The sequence below is a fragment of the Cygnus olor genome, chromosome 17 (genome assembly GCF_009769625.2).
Source record: "Cygnus olor isolate bCygOlo1 chromosome 17, bCygOlo1.pri.v2, whole genome shotgun sequence".
NCBI classification, from domain to species: Eukaryota; Metazoa; Chordata; class Aves; order Anseriformes; family Anatidae; genus Cygnus; species Cygnus olor.
In genome coordinates this window covers 10,695,163-10,712,523 of record NC_049185.1, presented here as the reverse complement: position 1 = coordinate 10,712,523, position 17,361 = coordinate 10,695,163, and the positions used below count along the sequence as shown (strand labels likewise).

Genomic DNA, 17,361 nt, shown 5'->3' with positions numbered 1-17,361 from the left:
TCTGAAATTCCAGAAGATCATCAAGAACAAATAGTTCTTGTTGCAGACTAACTTAGAGCATTCCCTTTATTCAGATGGCTTGTATATAAGTGAGACACTTGTTTCCCTACAGACTCTTCACCATCTCTTAGAATCTCCAGTGCAAACCATGTTTTTTTTTTTCTTTTCAAATTTAAGGTATTGCTCTGTCTGGTCACTCTGTCAATGCAATGAAATTTTCTCTTTATTTTTATACTCATCCATTATTTTTTTTTCTACCATAGAGCCAATTAAAAGTCTGACCTAGAAGAAAGTAGTTAACTACCATTGAATCTGAATAGCTTCTCACTTTGAATTGCCATTAAGCTTCTTAATAAGGCATGGTAAGTAATATTAACCCCAATCTGAATTTCTTAAAAGGTAGAGGCACTTTTCACTATCATAGATTAGAGCAAATAAAATATCCTTTCTTTAGCCTATCCATCCTTCATATGGCTATTCTATGGGATTGGTGTTGTTTATATTAAGCAGCTATCTAAATGCTGAAACTACATACCGATAGTTTAAGCAGTAGATTTTTTTCTCTTCTGTTAATTTTGAATAGAAAGTTTGAACAGAATTGTTAAACAGGTTTAATTTGTTTACTGAAATACAGTTCTGATATTCCTAGCACTTGATTCAATATGCATTAAATAAAATTCTTACTTCGTAACATGATTAAATTGTGGTCTTTAATAACATGCGGAATTTTGAAATTACTCTGTCTAGTGTTGACAATTGCTAAGGTTGAGGAATGAAACTGAGAGAAGATTAAAGGTAATCATGCTCAGTTCCCATTATTTCTTCATTTGAAATTTAGAGTTAGCCCTCACTGCTACAGCATCTTCAAGCTTCACAACAGAATCTCTGCAGTATCTGATAGGATAAGGAAAAGCTATTATTTCCTATAATGTAGAAAAGTGTTGCACAGAGAAAGTAAAGTTCAGGTCTTTTAATTTGATACCCAAATGGCACTGAGAAGCTAAAATATCTTTTGAAGTTTCCTTATTCTCAAACCTTTCAAATTAACAGAACATGGGTAGTAAGAAAGGCGAACAGAGCCATAAACCAACAAGATCTATGCCTGGTTTGGTTTTCTTATCCAGGCAGTGAGAAGAACATGATGTTTAAATCATTGTCACCAATCAGCAGGAAAGAACAGTGTAACCTCTTGTGAATTAAATTACAGATGTCCACTAACATATTCTAGGAGAGTGAACACTTCAGACCTACTGCAGTCTGTAAGGTAGGAGGCTTTTATAGATGTTTTAGAGAACAAGATTGAGACTACTGCCTGCTTAGGAGAAAGAAAAGGACATTAAGAATTTCTATTGCCTGTTCTTCCAAGCGAAAACATCCCACAGACCAGAGGGAAAAGTCCTGCGCAAAAGATATGGACATGTTATTTATAGACAGGTTACAAGTATGCAGTTGATTTTGTTTCCTCTAGATGAAAGTTAGTGTGTTTTGGACAAGAAAATGCAGTTGATATTTGAAATCAAAACACTGATTGAGTGTTTTGAAAGTATAACACATGCCTTCTTAGCTGAAAATTGCAGACAACTCCAATTCCTACTTTGCTGATTGTAAGCTTTTGTGTCCAAAACTTATCTAACGCAGTTTTGTACCTCACATAGGACAAACAGGGTATGTCAGGCTCTAGGTGCCAATGTAATATAATGATCTAATAATAGAGGAATATTATTATAATGCATAAAACAGTCTATAATACATATTATTATAGACAGTATAACATAAGTAAAAATACAATTAAACTTAAATTTTAATAATAAAAATGCTTCTATTGTATTGACAATAAAAACAAAGTTTTCTAGTATGCTGTCGTGTAATTTTAAATTAAGCCTCATAATAAAATTAATTAAGAGTAAGCAAAAGCTTTCATGGCTCTTAAAAGCAGCTACAGCAAGGCATTCGAATTAATGCAGTTGACTACTGATTCAGTTAAATGTTAGATTTACAAATGAAATTACCTATTAAAAGCTAGAAAAGAATCCTTTCTTATCTCTTCTTTTCAATTCTTATAAACCTAGGATTTCACTGATACTAAGTTTCTTCCAATATACCATCCCATCTCTGTTTCAAAGTAAGGCATGAGGAACAATTGTTTAAATCCACAAGATAATTTGCCAAAAAATATTGGGTTTCTTAATTTCTTTGGTTAAAAGGTAGCTTTTTTTTCCAAATATCCTGATGGGCAGGAATTTATAAATTTTCTGAAACTTCTAGACTTACATAAATGCTGCTACCGTAATTTGCATGTAGTTTATATAAATCTTCCATGTCTTTTTAACACTACTAATCTGCTCACCTAATAGTGTCTGTGGTAAGGAATTCTGCAGACATTGCCCCTGTTCATAAGGGCAATTTAAAAATTGCTGTCTTACAATTATATTGAATACCTCTTTGGCTTTGCATTAATTAAGAAATTAATGAAATTCCTGATTTACCTTTACATTATTGTTCATTATTTATGCCTTTTGATCACCTCTACTGCAAACCATAATTTAACTGGTCTTACCCCATAGCTACTTCTGATGACAATGCAGGAGAATGTAAGGTTGTCTCATGGAGCAGTTTTAATTTAGGTTAATACGTGTTGCTTGAACACTGTCGTGGAAACTTGGAAAATTTCTTCTTTGTGAAGTGTGAGGACTGAAGGATGGATGGACATTGCTGATATCATATAAATCATTATGTCAGCCTTAAGTCTACCAGATCTTTGAGCAGACAGTGAAATCAAGAAAACTTAAAATAACCCCTCATCCATAAGTCTTTACAGCACTACTTTTAGGATTAGCAGACAAAAACGATTTTAAGCAGAATCTGTCTCTGGCACTAAATATGTAAACCATAGTTCAATGGAAAGACAATTCTGAGCCTAAAATGCAAAATTTCTATCTTGCTACTAGGGAAAAAATTCCTGCTGTTCTGATAGTGTGATTTATCTTTGATGTTCAAGGAGTAAACTCCTATGTCTGCTTGACACATGGATCCTATTGAACTATCAATTAGAAGTGTTACATTTGCTCAATGGATACAACCTAGAACACTGAAGATTAGACATGGAGCTAGAAGTTCAATCTATTTCTCTTTGGGAATCTTGAGGTTTCTTTTCTACTAATTCCTGTTGTCAAAGACAGTCAAAAAGAAAAAAAAAACAGTAAGCACTGTTATATAGAGAGCTTTCTCCCTTGATCCTCTCAGTCTAAACAAAACACATCACTTCAGGAAATTGAGTTGCTCTTTGTAGCCACAAAATCTGATGCATCTGCTACGAAGGAGGGAAGTGTAGACAGACTTACACACTCCTTCAAGAGCTTCTGTTGATCTCAGGGGATGTTATGAGGTGTGTGTCCTAACTTTGTGGATGTCAGAGACTGACAAACTGTGGTCTTCAGACCACAGGTATTTAATGGAAACATAATAAATACTCTGTGGCTCACCTGTAGAATCATAGTGTCTATTGTTTTTACTTAAAAATTTCATGATAATGGCAGTGATGGTGGTTTCTGCAAGAAATATTCAAGGTTGATTATACTCCATTGATACAATGACCTGCTTCACTAAAGATTCTTGAGTTAAATTCTTCCCTCACTTTAACCTTCTACCGTCAGTGCCTGTGATTTCTATGGGACTGGTGACACTTACAAATCAAAGTAAAGCCAGGTTTCCTTTGTTTCTACCCTGATGTTCATGTGAATGTGCCTGGAGATGTATTCACTGAGAGCTCAGCATGGACAGTTATCACCTAAATACACTCCTTTCTTTTTCTTCTCATTAAAAATTTCTTCTAAAGTAACATGGCAATTTGCAGGCTCACATAGACCATGAGATAGGATCGTATAAAAAATTAGATTGAAAAGGACCTCTAGAGGCTACCTAATACAACTCCCTGAGACATAAGAGTCACATCTGAGGTGGGTTCAGTGTTTCTAAATAAAATTGGAATATGGTATTAGAAGAACTTCGTAGCCTGTTGCATGCCTACTAAGCAATTAACTAACAAAAAGGATGAAGAGTGAACATAATATATTGAAGTGAATTTTGACAATTTCTTTGTCTTCTGAAGACAGTCACAAAGTAAAGTTTCATTCTACAAATGTTTCAATTTATGATATGATTAAAGCACTTAGAGGAAGTTCTTGACAGTAAACAGACAAGTCATAATATAGAAGAAAGTCTGTGGGATATTCAGAAGTGCTAAGAGACTCCAACAGTCTCTACAGTATGTGCATATGTTCCGCAAAATCTGTCCACATGGCCATCTTCATCTTTTAGACACCTAATTTATTTTAGATTTGTTTCCCTAATTCTGTTTTTTAAAAACAAATCTGTCATAACACAAGCAAGAGTCTGCATTCTCAGTATTAAAAGACAGCTGCATCTAGAATGTCATTACAATTCTATTCATCCTTCATTTGATTTGGAAAAAAAGAGAGACAGAAGAAACGTATAAAGTTCTTACTCCTGGCTAGATTATTATTATTTTTTAACTAGGACTACTTAATTGCATCTTCTCCATTTTACAACAGTTATTGGCCACAGTCATCAAAACAGTTCCTAAAGCAATTTGAAGTATTATACTCCTGTAAGACTGTATTTGTTTTGCAATGTTTTCTTTATAAATAATATGCATTAGGTTAGAACATTATCCTCATTAGCCTAGGGGACTGTTGAAAAGCAGCATAACTATATGAAAGATTGAATTTCAGCATTTCAGGTCCTATTATACTACGTAATTAAATGAGAGCGTCTGCTAATTGTACTGCATCAAAGACTGACAATGGCTAGGAAGAAATAGCATGTTCCATTCATTAAGCAAGGATAATATGCTTGTTATGACCAAATAATCCATCATGATCAGAGAATGATCCGAATATTGTTTATCTGTATGCCACATTAACAAGACTTGGCGCTTTCCTACTGCTCTTGAGTACCAGATGCATTGGAAAAAATAACAAGTCTACCTTCTGCTCCTGCTTTTCCCTGTGGCATGATGCAGACAGCCCTAGCTGATGCACGAGGGGGCACTGCTCGCACTGCAAAGCAATCACTCGCCTTCAGCAAAGCGAATGCCAAGCTGGAAAACTCCCCATCAATCAAAACCTTAGAACAAAACTCCCTCAGAAGAACTTGAAGCTTTAAATAAATCCACCTTAAAAATATTTCTCTTGACCCCTGGTCAGATGCTGTCACCTCAGTTATGATTGTCAGAGAATATGGTATTAATATGACCATTCCCATGTACTGTCACAACAGATCTGGTATGTTGAATACAGCTTTAGAGTCCCATAATTGATAACACGTGTTTAAAGTAATGGTTGAACTCAAACTAAGTGTCAAAAGGTTCACCTGGATTACCAATTTATCCTGGGCACAGCACTTTGAAGTAGCTATCCTTTTTCAGAATGCAACCTGCAACAGATGTATCTTGAGTATTTCAAAGCCTTAACTTCCAGCAAATTAAAATATGCAGTGGTACAGTTACAAACACCTTTGAAATGCATTATATCTGACAGAATATTTGTTTCTTAAGTTAGTATATATATATTAAGACAACTAAATTACATTGAAGAAAATGTACTAGTTATTCATGATATATATATCTAAAGGTTGTCAAGATATTTTGATGTATGTTACTTTGTGTATAGAAAAATAAGAGAAGAACTAAGAGGGAACAGAAACATGTGTGGATAAATTTTTCCAACTGCTATTCACATATGTAAATGCTACGATATACACATGAAAAAAACTACATAAGACACAGGTATTACTGTTTTATAGACTTCTGTTGTAACAGAATCTAGAGATCATAATTAGTTCATCATGGTACCTCCCAAGAGTTTGCAGTTTCAAGTTATGATGAGCTATAACACTTGGATAAAACAAAGAAATAAAAAGACATTACAGAATAGAAAAAAAAAAAAAGTGCTTCTAGGGATTTCAGCAAATGCTTGAGATATGAAAACAAATACTTAGTTTTCACTCTGTTCAAATTCTGCTCACATTTGCTTTCCACAAATGATGAAGTTGTATTTACATTTCATGTTTCTGGAAGCTAATACTCCCAAATGTTACTGGTAACTTGAGTATTTACTGTAATTATGGACATCTTGAAAAACAAAATTTATACTATTATATATACACTATATATGTAGTTCTATATTTTTCACTGTTTTTGAATCAAAAAATTAAGGAATACAACATCATTATTTATGTATAAAAACACTGCTATTTGCCTTAGAACAGATACCAATTTTATGGATCGAACCCATCTAAAATGTAGAAGGGTTCAAAAACAACTGGAAAAATTCAGAGGAGCAAAATCCATCAAAGACAGTGATACGATTGTTGTCTCAGGAATTCTCTGAACCTCAAATCTTCAGAGCCTGGGAACAGACTGTCACTGCACACTTGCACTCTTGTACTCATCTCAAAGCATCTGCTTTTGGCCTCCGTCAAAAACAAGCCAGGTGAACTTTTGCTCTGACTTGATACAGCTGGTATTATGATAGAGATCCTTAGCACATGGAGAAAAAAGATCAGATTCTTCAAAAACTTTAGTTATTAAAAATTATGGAAAAGCTTTTGCATGAACATAGAGCGCTTTATTATATAAGTGCAGAAAAATAAATTTGCATCTATCTGGCATGACTAGTCATGCATGATGGCACGACTTTTCTAAAGCTCATGTCTCAGGTAAGGCGTTTGCAGACAGAAATTAAAATGTAGAAAAGATTCAGAGATCCTACATGTCTTTTAGGAAATGTCCTTTTTTAAATGATATTCCCTTTACCTTGTAGTTTCTTTCCTGGACCTGTTTCCCTAAAGCTTCTCACTCATAAATTTGGCAGTCAGATGAAAGATACTTCCTTTACTTCACTAAACTATCTGTGAATAGAATTAGACAATAAATACCTAAAACAACTGTTAGCCACCTGTTTCTTTGTCTCTATTGTTCCCAAAGTTTACCTCATTTTGCCAACAGTGTTGAATAGTAAGAGAGAAAGCCATATATTTAATCCCTTTATATCAGTGATTTGAATACCTCAAATTTGATGTCCTCAGTTACGTTTCAAGGTCAAAAAAGCCTTCTCTTCAGATCTAAGACTGAAAAGCACACACCCATGACATCCCAAATTTTTGACCCATGCAATGGATACATATTGTGTACATTGCTTATAGTCACAAGCATAAATAGAAAATATCACAGTAACTAGGTGAGATGGTTCCTTTTGCAAGCAATAGTGCCTTGTGATCCTAAGGCCTTAATAAAAACATTTGTCAACCAAAAAGATGACAACACCATGCACTGTGATAGAGAGATACATTTCAGATATCCTGAATACGAACCCATGCCATGCTGTCTGCATGCAGCACAAATGAATAAGTGTAAGAGATACAAGTTACATATCTATTTCAAGGAGAAATGCTGACATTGAAGTATAAAAAAATTAGTTTAAGTCGTGCAACACAAAGCATAGAAGACAGAAGAGGGATGATAATGCACCCAGGTACAAGGATGGCATAAAACTAAATCCTGAACATTTTTTTCACTCTATTCCATTATGTGAGCTCAGGTGTCTGGCAGGAGTTGGGGTGTACCACCTTTCCTTACTTTCTGTTGGAACCTTATATACATAGAGCAACACAGAATGCAGTTTTGGCATAGATGCAGTGAACTGGACATAACCCCGTTCAAAGGATTTAAAAATAAATCCTATATTTAAATTAAATGAGTTAAGAAAAGTATAATTCTGAATAATTACAAACAATTTGTGAGCAGAGAGGTACACAATAAATTGGAAAATCATTTATTTACCTAGTTCTATTAATTTTTAAAGAATTCTAGAATACAGATGTAGCTATGTGCCCATGTACTTTATAAAACTTTTTAGATCATTGTCTCGTTATACGCATAAAGACATTACGGAGTAAAGTAGGTGCCTTCCTTAAATTCACATGAATAGACAAAACCATATGTATAATATAGTGCCAAGGATAACGACACGTAGCTAGCTAAAACAGCAAACAAGCTTAACAGGCCTTCAAGTAGTAGACGTAGTTAGTGCTAAATGATTACATCCATAACCACTCACATATATCAAGGACAACCTATGTTTTTTGGCTAAATTAATGAGTATTTGTCAAAAATTAGTTTTCATTAAAGACTGATTAAAACTGAGATCACAGGCTGTAATGTCTATTATACTCACTTAAGTCACGAGTGTTAAACTGCTGGCAACTTCACAACCCCAACATCTGCTTTCTGAAGTTCTGTCAGATTATTCCTTCTGACAAACTTTTGCTTGAAGTGCAGTCTTAGGGCTGGCTGATGGGTTTGTGATTTTATTTTGTTATTGGAAGTCTACATAGCACAAAAGATGGCCCTTTTTTTTGTCTTAAAATGAACATGAAGAAAAAAATGTGAAAAATCTTGTACTTCAACTATTTTCCTTTTTATGATGAATGTTACATATCTCTGTGCTCGGTATGAGACAAACTTATAGCTTTTTTATTGTCCAACAAAATAGCAAATGGGATAGCTGTGAGTACCTATTCTAATGTTCAGTTACCTACACAATATGTTACTCCTCAAAGTGTATGATCATGTGTTTGCCTGAGAAATGTCGGTGAGATACATTTACCATACAGAACTTCCGCATATGCAGCAGGTGCACCTTGAAAATACAAATTGTACAAAATATCTCAATTTCTGCACATGGGTTTAGAGTTCCCCTATCAATTGCTATCTGCACATTGCAATATGTGCTTTGGTTTGATGCATTCTTTTTTCTGCTTTCATTTTTCAGCTTGCATCAGTGAATTGGCATGTGACTTCAACATTGTGGTTGACAAAATCTAAAGAGGGGTTGGTGAGAGACCTTGATGTAGGTAGCATTTTCAGCTTGAAGGACACTTTTGAAAAATTTAGGAGTCTGCCTGACCCTAAGAAAGAAGTCAGCTTTGGCCAAGTCACATTCTATTTGTTCCTGAGAATGTTCTATATTTCCTTATGCTTACTGAAGGGAACATACTAGCCTAAAAAAATGATTTTAGGCATAGCTTCTATTGACAATTTTGGCTCCAAAATATTGCATCTACAATGACAAGAAATCAAATTTCAATGGAATAATGACAGCTGTAGCAAAATCTATTATATTTAGACATCTCTATACTTCTACTTCTTACCCATGAAAGTCGCTGCCAATGGGTTCTATATGGAATTTCCAAAATTTTCTTCAGATCATTTTAGGCAAATAATGTTATATGCACTCCAGTTTGGATATGATAAATAGCACATAATCCTACATGTCAATATTTCCAAATAATCTCATATTCCCTCTAGTTTACATTATGTTGAAATTTTCTTTGCAATTTAAAGAAAACAAATGTTGGTAGTTTATGAATGATGATTGCATTGTTTTTTGGTCCCTTGGTAAAAGTTGCCTTGGAAAGGCTTTTGTCTTGACTGTATCTGCTTTCTGTTATAAATCAGATGAATTGTGTATACACATTATCTACAAATTCAAGTGTAGACAGGATATAAATGCTTGTTAGCTGTTGTGTTTTACTGTTGACTGCGGGATTCTTACATTTAAAACCTCTAACAAGTATTTGTAGTGTCTACAGAATTTACAATCAAGCAGAAAAGACTATAGCTGTTACATGTTTGAATTATTTTTTCATTGAGAAATGTTTCTTTACATTCCTGTGAAAAAATTCTCTTAGGATTGCATCCATATGATATACTTTCTTCCTTTTTTTTTTTTTTTTAATGTATTTGAACTAGCTGCTATTAGTTTTTTTTTTTTTTTTTTTTTTTCTATTTGAATCAGCTGTTTTTATGACAATAAAATCATGTAAACCATAACAGTCCCAGGCATGCTCCTTCATCATCACTTCCTCATCAGAAGTCCCTATTTTAAAGTAGTTTTTCTTGGCTTATCAAATTGGGAACTATGTCTTGTGTAAACAATAGGCTTTATAGAATTAGCATAGACATGCTTTATTCACTTTATTTAGAAAAATATCTAATGATAAACTTTGATACCTGTTCACTACCTGACCACAGATGGAGAGAACTTCACTAATTTTAGCTTATTAACCAGTCATAGCTGACTGGCTGTGACTCTTCATCTGAAGAATGAGGGCCTAATTTCTCAGACAAAAGCAGAAGGTAGGTTGTTCCCTGCTTCGGGGATTTCTGCACTCAATATTTTCTATTATGAGTAAAATATCAGAAAAGATACCTGCTGGATTATCTGGATCAAGTTAAAAGATGGGAATAAAGATGAGGTGTGAGAATTATGTTTAGAAGATGAAACTATGCAGAAGGAAATGGAAGTGTGAGAGGCTGGGCTGGAGATGGGTGAAATCCAGGTGGGTTGAGCAGTTCTGACGGACTAGTGGTGGGCTGTAATGGCACAGCATGCAAACCAACGTGATCAAAATCTGTCATGCATCCCTTTTGCCCTTTCTGGAGGGGTGCGTATGTGTGTAGTAAACTTTCCTGTTTTGGTAATGTTCTTTTCTTTTCAATATATCTGGCACTATACCTGGACTTGAGAAGGGAGGACTGAAGATGTGAGGTCAGTGGCGGCCCATAGTTTCTGAGGGGGCTTCCTCTATTCCCCAGGGCCAGCCGGCCCGGGGGTGCCTTCATTCGGATGCCCTGCCCCTCCATTCTGCCCTTGGCCCCCCATCGGGCCGAGGTTCTCCTCTCCTGCCTTGGCAAACCTCTTCTCCCCTCACAGTCCAGGCGCTGTGAGTGGCGGTCTCACCTCAGCAGCGCTTTCCCGCGGGCGCTCTCCGTGACAGGAACGTTACCGGTTCCCGCTCTCCCCCCTCAGCCTCCCGGTGCCGGGCGCTCCCCCCTCAGCCCGCGGCTCTCCTGTCCCTCATGCCCCGCTCCCGGGGGTGGGTCCCCCGGCTGTGGTGATGGTGGTGGTTGTGGTGACAGTGGTGGTGGCAACCCCGTCCCCGGGGGCGGGCTGCCCGGTGCACGCGTGGGTTCCCTGATTGGAGCTGGTCCTCCCTCAGCCCGCAGGTCACCGCCTCCGCTCCCCGCCGGGGCTGGGCTCCCCTCCTCTCAGGGAAAAGTGCGTCTGTGTGTGTGTGCGCGTCTGCTGCCGGCCCCCAGATAAAGGCACGGGAAGCGGAGCCGCAGCGAAGGGCGCCCGTGTTTAGCGGCGAGCAGCCGGGGGGCGACCCAGCCCCTCCGCTCGGAAAGTTTTCCTTGGCGGGGCCGGGGGTCCCGGCAGCCGCTCCCCCCCCCCCCCCGCCCCCCCCGGCTCTGGGGCAGGGCTTCGAGGGGCCGGCATGGGCAGGAGCCCCCCGCGGTGCTGAGCGGGGTCTCGGTGTGTGCCTGCGGCGATGGCGAGCCGGGGGAGCTAGCGGGGCGGCGGCGGCCGAGCCTCCCGGAGCCGCTCCCGGGACGTGTCCCCGTCTCGGCGGCATGGCGGGGGCTGCCCGCGGCGCCGTGCCCCGCCGGGCGGCTCTCAGCCCGCTGCGGGCGGCCCGCAGCCTGCTCCTGGCGGCCCTGCTCCGCGGAGGTAAGCGGGGGGGCCGCGGGGTGGTCGCGATTGCGCTCGGGCTGAGCTGGGTGAAGCCCCTCAGGCTGTCCGCTCGCTCTCCGCCGCGGCGGCGTGTGGGCTCAATTCCTCCTTTCTCCTTTCTCCTCGTTATTTCCTTTATCTCCTCTCCCCGTCTTTATTTTCCCTTTTAAAATCCTCTCTCTTTCTCCTCTGTCTTACAGTTTCGCCCCCCTCTCTCCCATCCCCGTGTTTATGTGCATGGGAGAGAACCTTGCGAGCTTGCATCTGGCTGAAATGGGAAACGGGGAAAGTTTCCTTCCTCTCTGCCTCGGCGGTGATGGTGTGTTCAGACACATCTCGGAGATCCCCCTGGAGCAAAGGGCCCTTCTGCGTGGGAGGGGGCTCGGGCCCAGCGTGGGACAGGACGGGCAGCGGGGAAAGCTCCGAGGCACCAGAGGAGCAGTGGCAGTGTTAAGATCGTGGAATAGCATCCTTTAAATGAAACGGGAGTTGTACAGGGATAGCTTTAGAGAACGGGTAGAAGCCCTATTACCTGGGCTGGGCAAGGTGGCCGTTATCTGGGTTACGGGGCCAGCTGTGGGCTGTGGTCGCAGGAGGTCATTTGGGTGGTCTGCTGCTGCCTCTGGTCACTGGGCTTCTGGGGCCGGAGTCGCCTGGACAAAGGCAAGTCCGCTCTAAAGCGACTCGGGGATGCAAATTGGGTGGGATCCAAACAGGTTTCTATGCAGAATTATAGGTGACTGCCGTGTCTCCATGTCTGGTGACCGTGCTCAGACCACGTTAGTTGTGGACATCTGAACACAGCACCTACCCCTTGCCTTTCGGGGAGATGGAAACTTGTCAAGGTCTTTGCAATTCCAGCTGTTGTGGTCATCCCTGGGCAATAAGAAATATATATTTTGCTCTTATTCCCATTGTTATTAGTGGTGCTAATTGGCTAACATAAGGAGATTACTAATAGGACTCTTCACTGTTCAGTTTGGTCCAGCCCTGCTGACTTCTTTCTCAGGGTGGTTGCACGGAGAGGCAGCCAGGATGTGTAGAGAAGTATCTCAAGCGAAACAAAGGTAGAATTGGTGGTAAATCTTTTCCCACCCAAGAAAAACAGAGAGAAAACAGAGTACTTGGTACTGTGGTAAGCTCTTGGTAGGGAAAGCAGAGTACTTGGCAGAAAATTGCATGGCCTCTTAATGCCAGTCATTTTAGTATAGTACATTAAAACTAATGGACATCCAAGTGACTCAATGTGCTGTGAAAGTGCTGATGTGAAGAATCTGAAATATGGGGTTTTGTTTGGGTTGCTGCAGTCTGGAGGTGAGAATCCTATTAGGCACATGCTCACCTTCAGAGTCTGCAGGAGATTAAGACTTGTAAGGAGGGTTTGGCATTTTTTTTCTAGGGCAATATTTCTCTTCTGCCGTGCAGCTTTTACAGTCACAAATGCATCTTCTCCAATAAGCATTTGCATTACTCTTAATAGAGTTAGGCACTGATATATGGACACTTTCTGTCTGAAAATATTTTTACGAGAGAAATATGTAGGTGCTGCTTCTTAAGGGTGGGAGAAAGTGCTACAGTGAGAGGTTATAAACAACCCAGCCTCGTTAAGCTGTTTCTCTTTGCTGGAACCTGGGTCAACGTTGACTCAGCCGTGCTGTAAAGAAGTCAGCAGTGGTGCCACAGCCAGCTGCTACCAGCAGCAGCTGCTAGGAGTTGCTGGGCTGCGCTCTTTGGGAATAAAAGAGAAAATATTACTTTCCTTCAGGGAAGAAAAGCAGAGCTTCTGAGCAGAGAATTTGCCTCTCAGCATTGCTAGGCACAGTACGGTTTAGAAAAGAGCCGGTTAATTAAACTTATTAAATAACGTGTTTGTATGGTTTCCTTGTGAGGCCTTAACAAGCATTTCATTTGCGCCCCCCTTGTGTATTTGCACTCCTTTGGTTGGTGTGTTAGGATAGTGATTGTTCTTGAGAGCCAAAGTCCAACTAAATGAAAGTCAGTTTATAGCTCACAAGTGAAAACGTTTGTAAATGTGCTGAGAAACTTACTATTATAGACAAGTTGTCATTTGCTATTTAAAGAGCTATATTTACTTCTCTGAACTCATTAGCATCTCCTATCAGGCCTGAATTTCTAAGAAAATTCGCCTGAAATGTTGCCTTAGGCCTCAGTGTGCCATTATGCTGTGGTTATTATCAGGCTAATAATGTTAATTCATTCAATCTCAGGAAAGAAGCTTGGCATTTAATTTAAGCCATGCCTCTAGTCAAACCAGGATGTATAAAAAGTCAGCATGCAAAAGTGTTCTCGCATTTAGGTACACGCGCATGCTTTACATACAGATTATTGGATGCCTGTTCTCTAGGTGGAGAGTGCGTGTGAAATCATATTTACACAAGTAAATCCCAAGTGGATATATATTCCTTTCAGGAAATGACCTCTTTTCAGCAAAGTGCTAATGCATGTGCTTAAGCCTCTTTATAGCCAATAGGAGGTATTCACGAGCTTGAAGTTAGATATTTTTAATTGTTTTCTAGAATTGGACCGTAAGTGTAAAGGCAAGTGTACAGCTCTATTTCATTGTATAATGCATAGACAACTGGGAATTCTGTGCTGTATTATCTGTGAACTAAAACAGAACAGTAGAAACTAGAAATACAGAATTCTAAGTCCTGAAAATGAGTTTGGGGATGTAGAGCTAGAGGATTGATTCATTTGTGTGAGAAGTACGTGCATGCAAGAGAGTATTGAACATGAGCAGATGTTACATCTGCATAGAGTTACAGGAATTTTAGGTGCTCAAATAGCCTTTGTACAAAAATGCAGGCACAGTTGTGCATCCAGAGGTTGGTGTAACACCTGGTTTGGCTCTGCTATTGGTTATACCAAAATCATGTAATGAGATCTTGTTTTAGTTAGTGATGTGGGAACTGATTGAAGCTCTTTATTGTGAATTTTATTTTCTTCCAATTTTAAATTGTTCAAGCAGTTAGGTGGCTTTTTTGTACGTTATTTTGGAAGATCAATAGCATGACATACCTCGGTGTTATGGAACGCTTCCTATATTTTCTTTCTCAATTTCATCATGTTAGCAGTAGCTAAGAACACAGCAGGGACTTGCATTAAGTTAAATTATAACTGCACAGGGTTTAAGTGACTAATCTAAGATATAACACTGTCAAAATGTAGACAGTGCTATTAATATTCTGACTTTTCATATTTAATAGCAGATCTTAAGGTTTATTAGACACTGTACTTAGTGAAATATGCAACAGTTGTATTATAAATGTCTGTTCAAGCATGTGTCTAATTGCATGACCATGTGATATAAATGTCATACCAGTAATCATTTCTCTAATGCATAATATGTAGCTGGCTCCTGAATTGTGGAGCTAAGTATCGGTGCCAGCTGTGGAACTTTCACTTGTATGAAATCAAATAATGAACAGCACAGCATTAAGTTTTCTTAAATTGCTAAATATTAGTAAGCAATGGTAAGCCATGTTCACTGAGATTAAAGAATATGGATTTTATCGAGAGTTGGGGTTTAGTTCTGCATTTTTGAACACTACTGGTGACGCAGTGGTTCAGCACCACTGAAAAGTTGCCTTGTAATGAATAGCTAGAAGCTCTATAAATAATGGTAAACTTGTTAGAAGTGTTGGCATACAAACTTTCCTAGGCAGGGTTTTCAAGGTAATGCCCCTCTGCAGTAAATATATCAGAGCTGTTGTTCGTAGTTGTGGTTAGGGTCATGTCTCTTCAAGGCAGTTAGTCTGGAGACAAGTAAATGAAAGTTTGAAATCTTCAGTGTGTGACCACACCACAGAAGAGGTGTCAGATTTGTTGCCCTGTTCTAATTTTCAAGTTTTTGGTAAACTCTAAGATTTGATCATATGCTGCATGCCAATTTGTGCTGCCACACTGGGAGTTTTGGCAGTAGTTCACATCTGACAGGCGGTACTTAGATGTGTTCTAGCTGCTGTGAGAGAGACAAAAAAGCCCGGCATGATAAAAGAGGTAAAGTAATATAGTAACAAGTTGAGAGAACTTCAAAGAAGTGTGTAAAGACAGCTATAGAAAATCATCTAATATGGATACTAAAAAGCTAAACTGAGGATGTAAGACAGAAAGGAAACACACTGTGGGTGAATGACAAAAATAACTCACCCATCAGTTTGAAGGAGACGTTTAGTGTGTACGGGGTGGATTTGATGCCAAAGAGGAGAGTGGATTTAGTGAAAGGAAAGCTGTTTAGCAGGAATCAGGTGCTGCCTCCACTGTCAGGAATACCGCTGCCTTGCTGTCTGAACATTGATCAGTCATTTCCTTCTTACTTTCCTGGGCTCTTGTTCACTGTGCTCGTCTTGTTGTTGGTTTGTTAGTTTTTGATCCTGGTTTGGCCACTTTCTCCAGGAGATGTTTTTAGTTCTTAATATCTAAATGCTACAGTGATACAAATACAGAAAATAATCTGTGATGCTATAAGATGCTAACTCTAGGTGTTTGACTGAAATTTGGGTGCTCTGTCCTTCATAGTGATATGCAATAACTTACTGGCCAGAAAACTTGCCGTTGTCTAGGTCAAGCTCTTGTCCTGACTTGCTCTTGCAGGCCTGAGTCCTTTATATTTTATTCAGCCTTCCTTGCAGACTCAGTACCCTAGCAAAACAGTTTCACAGTGTTCAGCTCTTCAAGCAGTTGTACTGTTTTGTGTTCTGTGGACTGGCTCAGGCTCTAGTGACAGATGTGACCCCTTTGAAACAGGGACGGACAAATGGTGCATTGAAAGTTCATAGCTTCTGCAGTCTTCTCACTTAGAGGTATCTGGTAAAAGCCTGCGGATGCATCTAGCTCGGGAAATAATTTTACTCCAGTAAAGCCTGTATCTGTTTTAGTTAGTAAATGGAAATACTCTCTCTTTATCTATTTGTTCACATTTTTGGGGTCAATACACAGCCTCAGGTCACCGTTTTTCTTTTCAGTTCTATCTAGTGAAATGACCCAGCAAGTTTACTCTTCTATTTTCTTTGCTGTTCTAAAACATATTAATCTATTGAGCTTGAATTCCATAAACAAAGTGTCATCCCCATCACTAAAATTATAGGCATATTTGCACCACTGGTCAATTAGCTGAATTTTTCTTTAGGGAAGTACATTTGGACTAAGTGGTTCTTTGCCACTACACTTCAGAAATGTGCTAATGTCTTACTATTGCATCACTGACATCTTGGGTCAGTAACTTCGTGTGCGGAGACAACCTCTTCTGGCACTTCTTTTGCTTGAATAACACAGATCATACTAATCATAGTTCCACTGTCATTATCAAAAGTGTTCTTTTACGACTGCAGCTTCAGCAGCTTGACAGATGTAAATGGCTAGATGAGTCTCCTTAATTGAACGCTGCTTTTATTATGTACTGTAGTAAGAATTTAATCTGATTTTATCATCCAGTGGTGCTACAAGTGTCATGCCTAAGGTCAAGCACCTTTTTTGTTGTTTCCTCTCATACAGCATTTTCAGCTGTCTTCTACAAACTTTATTGAAGGTGAGATTTTGTAGAAAGACACTAATATTTTGTAATGGTGTCATATTTTTATCATAAATTTAGCAGAGTGCTATTCTATTCGTTAATTTCTGTTGCTACCAGCATTTGGGTGTTCGCTGCTTTTTGTTGTATAGTTTAAGATTGGGAAATGCAAACTTGCTGCGAGGGAAGACGGAATTGTTAAGTGAATTAGCCTTTTCAATAATTTGAGGCAAA

The 17,361-nt window shown here is 39.0% G+C and overlaps 1 protein-coding gene across 3 annotated transcripts in view; it reads left to right on the top strand.

The window, feature by feature from the left end:
* The first annotated feature begins 10,234 nt into the window (after positions 1 to 10,234).
* Positions 10,235 to 17,361, top strand: part of TMEM132C (transmembrane protein 132C) — a 203,204-nt gene continuing 196,077 nt past the window's right edge. Inside the window, exon 1 of one of the 3 annotated variants that reach the window (XM_040577125.1) lies at positions 10,235 to 10,422. Coding sequence is in view for 2 of the 3 variants with exons in the window: in XM_040577124.1 (XP_040433058.1) it covers positions 11,498 to 11,594 (97 nt within the window). In the remaining variant the exon portion in view is untranslated. Of the gene's footprint in view, positions 10,423 to 10,948; positions 11,595 to 17,361 lie in introns of those variants that run through there. The other 2 variants (XM_040577124.1, XM_040577123.1) reach the window with 2 other exon arrangements.